This window comes from Pediculus humanus, genomic scaffold (assembly GCF_000006295.1).
Source record: "Pediculus humanus corporis 1103172107743 genomic scaffold, whole genome shotgun sequence".
NCBI classification, from domain to species: Eukaryota; Metazoa; Arthropoda; class Insecta; order Psocodea; family Pediculidae; genus Pediculus; species Pediculus humanus.
This window is the reverse complement of record NW_002987344.1, coordinates 1,643-8,044: the sequence shown is the minus strand read 5'-3', so window position 1 is coordinate 8,044 and position 6,402 is coordinate 1,643. Positions and strand designations below refer to the sequence as shown.

General features: G+C 27.3%; 1 protein-coding gene across 1 annotated transcript; it reads left to right on the top strand.

Annotated features, from left to right (window-relative positions):
• Positions 1 to 2,911: 2,911 nt before the first annotated feature.
• On the top strand, positions 2,912 to 5,883 carry Phum_PHUM333690 (MAX-interacting protein, putative; the record flags this gene model as incomplete). Its single annotated transcript, XM_002427597.1, has 4 exons — positions 2,912 to 2,916; positions 3,051 to 3,165; positions 4,876 to 5,077; positions 5,750 to 5,883. The coding sequence occupies 4 exons, from the start codon at positions 2,912 to 2,914 to the stop codon at positions 5,881 to 5,883; spliced, it is 456 nt and encodes a 151-aa protein (XP_002427642.1).
• Positions 5,884 to 6,402: the final 519 nt, after the last annotated feature.

Genomic DNA, 6,402 nt, shown 5'->3' with positions numbered 1-6,402 from the left:
TAATATTATTATTATTATTTCGAGAGCACAACACCACCCCTGATGTGGAGTGTTTTCCTTTTTTTCCTTTTTTCCTTTTTTTAAAGAGATTAATTTAAATTTATTATAAAAAAAAATTATATTATTATGATATTAAATATGTAAAATGGGAGCGTGACTAAATATAAATGATTCAGATGAATTTTTTTTTTTTTTTTTTTTTATTTAAAACGTAAGTGAATGAAAACTATTTACTTTGGATTTTTCTAGAAGAAATAGGGGGTGGGGGAAAGAAGAAGTAGTAAAAGTAGTAGAAGGGGGGGGGAAATGTAATTTTTATATGAGAAATCGTGAAAAGACGATGTGCAAAAAAATAAACAAAAATGGCGGATGGGAGGGAGGGTTCGAATTAAAAATAATAAATAAAAAGTTAAATTTATATCATTATCATTATTATTATCATTATTATTAACGATAATATTTTACATTAAAAAGAAATAAAACGAAAAGTTTATAAAAAATGTGAGGGATGCTGTCGTTTTTTTAAAAAAAAAAAAAAAAAATGTTGATGGATCAATTTATTATTGCTTTTAGTAAAAGTTTTTCTTTTTGAAAAACTTTTTGTCTTTTTATTTATTTATATATATATATAAAAAGAAATAAAATATCAGAGTTTTTTTTTCCTTTCTTTTGAAATTTGTTTAAAAAAAAAAAAAAAGAGAGAGAGAGAGAGAAAGAAAGACTTTGAATCGATGTGTGTGTGTATCGTGAGAGTGAAAAGATAAAGATGGATGTGGTATAAAGAAAGAAAGAAAGGAAGAAAAGCAAGTGTGATAAAATAAAGAAACTTTTAATCGGAAAATATCGAAGGAAAAGAAAAGAAAAGAAAAGAGAGAGAGAGAGAGGGGGGAAAATGGTTTAATTATCGAATTCTTTATAAACATTAATTTAATTAAAAAAAGAAAAAAAAATAAGAAAAACTACTTTTAAAAATTCGATACTTGAAAAAAAAAAAAAAAAAAAATTGATGAGAAAATTTAAGGAAAATTTATTTTTGAATAATAATAATAATGATGACAATAATGATAATCAAAACCTTTTTCAAATCGACTCGAAAATAAAAAAAAAAATTTTCCGCGTGAGAAAAATAAAACAAAAAAACAATTGAAAATAATTTTCAAACGGGGGTGGTATTAATAACGAAATTATAAATTCGTGGTTGATTGATCGATCGATCGTATCGATTCATCGACCGATCGATCAATCGATCGATCGTATCAACGATAAATCGATTGTTATTGAAAATTTTTTTTAATGAAATCGTCGTTCGTAATAAATTATTATTAATTTTTTTTCACCAGAGAATAAAAAAAAAAGAAAAAAGGTTTTTTGTTTTTTTGGTGGAAAATTTGGGGGGGGAGGGTTAAAGGGTAAAGGTTAAAAGACAAAATTAATTTTTAATTAAATTAAATTGAATTAATTTTTTTTGTTTTGTTTTGATTTTGGTCTTTGTGAGATTATAAATTATTTATTTATTTATTTTTTTTCCTCAAGTTTGAAATAATAATAAAATTGAAATGTTTTCCTTTCTCTCTCTCTCTCTCTCTTTTTCTTTTGCGTTTCCTTTCGAATAATAATAATAATAATAATTTTTTTTCTTTTTGTTCTTGTTTGGGCGTGAACACGAAAAGGGGGGGGGAGGAGGAAAGAAAAGAAAACACGATGATGGCCACGAGAATTTCAATATTTCGTTTAACCGTTTATTTACTCAACTTGGGTGTGGACCTACGTAGATTTTTTTTTTTTTAACAACAACAACAATAATAATAATAATAATGATGATGATGATGGCGGCGATGGCGATGGCGATGATGATATTTACATGTAAATTATTCTTATTTCTCGTCGTGTGTATAAAGAATTCACTTCTTATTTAAAATTTAAATGTGCATTATTACTCGTACGTTTTATAGTTACACACACACAAAAAAAATGTGTGAGAGAGAGAAAATAAATAAAAGAAAAGAAAGAACAATATTATAAGTTTTCACAGAGAGAATGTCGTCGAAATTATTATTATTGTTATTATTATTTTCGAAAGTAAAATTATATATTATTTCATGTTTTTTGTGTTCTTCGAAAGTTCAAATTGTAAAAAAATTCGTTACTTTTAGTAGTAAATTACTAAATAAAAAAATTTTTTTTTTTTTTTTTGCTACGTACATTATTAATTTAACGTGACTTTAGACATTTTTTTCATCGTCGTCTTCTGCTTCTTCTTTGTTAGAAGGATACGGGGAAGGGGGAAAAAAAAATATGAAAAATATTAAAATTAAAAAAAATTTTTTTCTTCCAACGTGTGAAAATAAAGAAAATTATTATTATTTTTTTTTTCTCTCTCTCTCTCCTATAAATTAAAATTTAAAACTTTAGTTATTTTACCTTTTTTTTCGTAACTTATTTTCGAATGAAAAAAAAAAAAAAATTTACGTCGAAAATAAATCATTCGTTAAAAAAAAAAAAAAAAAAGAAAATTTTCGCGATTTAAAAGAAAATAAATACGATAATATTAAAAAAATATGGGGAAATGGGGGTTTTTATATGAGATTTATAAGAAAAAAAAAAAAAAAGTTTACCAACCTTTGAATATAAAACGTTGAAAAAAGACGTTTCACGTTGGCAGCTGTTACGTCATAACATAAAGATTTAATTTAATATGATTGAAACATAGAATATTTAAACGAAAAAAAGGGAAAAATGTAAATCCCGCCATTTTTATTTAAAAAAAAAATAAAAAACCGTTGGAGAAAAGAAAAACAATTATTATTATTATTATTAAAATAATTTGATTTATTTATTTTTTAATCATATCGACAAGGACGGAAGAATTATCCTTAAAATTTATGATTTTATAACAAATAACGTTCGTAGAATGCGGTTTTATTATTATTTTTTTGACTTTGTGGTCGTTTTGAGGGGGGCGGGAAAATTTGAATGACACACACGCACACATAATGCGTTTGGGATTTTTTTTGTGTCCTCTGACGCATATCTGAATTATTTAATTGCAGAAGAGCGCACCTACGACATTGCCTGGAAAAACTCAAAGAATTAGTACCTCTGACACCCGAAGCCTCGAGACACACAACCTTAGGCCTTTTAACAAAGGCGGAAAGATATATTAAGGTAAGTTTTGTACCTTTTTTTTTTTTTTTATTTTTAATCCAGCTCGACGAAATGTCGAATGTAAATGTACGTGTGCTCTTTTCAGGTATGATGAATAATCTCTAGTATTATTATTATTCCTTTGCTTTTTTAATTTTGATTTGGCGGTAAAGGATTAAAAAAGTTTATTCCGAAAAAAAAACATCCGCGTAATTTAATTGTCATTTTTTACCACCACCACAACCCCTTCCCCCTCTCCCCGTATTCTGTCTTTTCCTTTTTTATAAAAGGTTTTATTTCCCAGGTTTTGAACCTTTTTGCGAATTTTGCGGGATACAATCGTGATTTTCTTTCAAAATTGAAAATAGATTTTGCCGAAACAAACTTAATTATCCTCTCCATGTTTTTTTTTTTTTTAACATTTAATTTATTTAAAAAAAAAAAAAACGTTGAAATCGTTCGAACGTGAAGAAAAATTAAAAAAAAAGGAAAAAAGGAAAAAAAGGACAAATACATGACGAGGACGTGTAACGTTATGCATGATGCATTAATTAATAATGCACCGGTCAGCTGGCCTTATCGACCGGTCAAAACCATAGAGTTAATAAATATTATGAGAAGGTGGATGGATAATAGATGATTAAATGGTGGGTGGGTGGCGGGAGGGAGGAATTAAAGAAGAGAATGGATGTTGAAATTACGGATGTAGGGAAAGGAAGGAGAGGGGAGACAACAAGAGGAAGGGAAAAAGCAAAACAGAAATAGGCAAAAAATATATATGTATATCTGTTGGATTTCATGGGAAAGCATTATTATATTTATTCAAATTTTCTTCCTGTTTCTCTCTCTCTCTCTCTCTCTCACTCTCTCTTTTTTCTCTCTTTCTCTCTCTCTCGAAAACAATAGAGAATGAGAACGAAATTTTTAGTTTTTTAACTTTTTGATCGAAAGAGATCAGCCAAACGTGACTTCATTTTTATTTTTTTTTGAACGGAATGAAATGAAGAGAAGAGGGAAAGTAGAGGAGTATGAAGGGGGGGGAAGAGAAAAGAGGAGGTCGAAAGGAAATGAGAGTGAGAGAGAGAGAGAGAGAGAGAGAGAGAGAGAGAGAGAGCGAGACAAAGAGAAAAAGCTAGGAAAGGGTAAGTGGGAAATAATAATAATAATAATAATAATAACGATGCAAATGTAAAAAGCTTTTCAGGTTTTTTTTTTTTTTTTTTTTTTTTTTTTGGTTCTTTGAAATTTGTTACTCGAAAAATTATTATTATTTATTATTACTATTATTATTATTTTATATAATTTAATTCAATCAAATTTGGAGGGAAAAAAAAAAGAAGAAGACGAAAAAGAAAACCATAGAGTATGACGATTCGATTATTTCTTTATGGAGAAAGTTAGTTTTTCTTTGTAAAATACCATTAATTTTTTTTTTTTTTTTTTTTTTCAACGACATGATGAATTTTCAAAATTTTTGTTGGTACTACTTTCTTTTTCTTTTTTTAATTTTTTTTTTTTGGGGGGATCGGTTTAATTACACGATCGAAAAATGATCGTTAAAAAAAAAAAAGAAAAGATAATAATGATAAATTCGGGGAGACTCTCTCTTTTTTTTCTTACTCTCATACTTTTACGTAAACCCAAATGACAAAAACCTGATTTCAATCAATAAAATCAATTAAATTATTATTATCATCATCATTATTATTTTTTTTTTGTATTGTTTTCCAGAGCCTTGAGGATAAATTTAGGCGACAAACGCTTTTTTTGGAAAAATTACAACGGGAAAATCGGTACCTTAATAGGAGATTAGATAGTTTGCATAAACAAGTTGCCCTGTCGAAAAGACGATCCGTCTCTGAATGTTCAACAAATACAATATCAAGTATAAGCACAAATTTATCAACGGGATCACCATCAATATCAGAATCAGGTACGATAATGAAACCACCATCCATCCCCCCCTAATAATAATAATAATTATTTCGTGATTATTTAAGAGGTACAGGCGAGAACTGAGGATAGGGTAAAAAGGGCGGAGGGAAGGGGGTAAAAAATGGGGGGAATTAAAAGGAAAAACTGTATTTTAAAAATGACATAAATGTTTTTTCTTTTTTATCCGAAACGAAGCCAAAAAAACAAGGGTGAAAATATAATAAATAAATTTACTACTATTTAGGGGTAAGAAATGTGTCTGGAAAGCGAATTTTTTTTTTTTTTTTTTTTTTTTTGAAACTTTTTAGTGTAACCCACAGCCAACATGTTTAGTTGTTGCTGTTTGTGTGTTCAGACGTTTTATTTACTAATTAGTTATTTAAAATTTTTTTTTTTTTTAAATCGGTTTTTAAACGTTAATTATATATTCGAGTTATTAAAAAGAATAAAAATAAAAATAATTTCCCTTTCCCCCCCTTGTCCCCCCTTGTTGGTAAATGACGATCACTTGCAATACTTAATCGATTACGTTATTTAAAATAATTAATAAATGAATCGGGATTTTTTTAATTTAAAAAAAAAAAAAAAAACGGTTTCAATAAAAACAAAAATTCAAAATTTTTTTTATTTATTTATTTTCATTTGTTTGTTTTGTTTTTATTACGTCTAGATGAAGTTGATGTCATCGGTTATACTAGCAATCAAAGCGATACAGACGATTATAGCAGCGCTCAGTCTTCTAGTGACAGCGGCGTTGCCATGTCTACCAGCCGTCTTACCCTTTCCGAAATGGAAATTTTCTAGGTAAGATAACATTAATTAATAAAGATAAAATTTTTGTTTTTTTTTATTATTATTATTAGTATATTTCCTCGTGTTTTCTCTCTCTCTCTCTTTCTCACTTAAATTAAATTAAGAAAAATAATAATGATACTCGTACTGATAGATTTTTGTTGCGTGATTGACATTTATTAAGACAAATTATTAATAAGACGATAAGGAAAACCATAGAGTAAAAAGATAATAATTAGTTTTTATGTAACGCAAATCCAAGTCGTCCGTCGTATGTTTTGATTTTTTTCTTATGACACGTCATAATTTATTTTAATAGGGTAAGTACGGTACGGTTTTTGTTTTTTTTTATATATATAAAAAGGAGTTTATGGTGGAAATGATGCATAAAAATTTTCAGTGTCATATTAAGACCTTATAATGTTTGACATTGAAATTGCAAAATTTTATTGCTTTTACGTCAATTTATTAAGTAAAAGTTGTTTTTTTTTTTTTTTACAGGTTGGTGATTGTCGACGAAATCGTTAAACA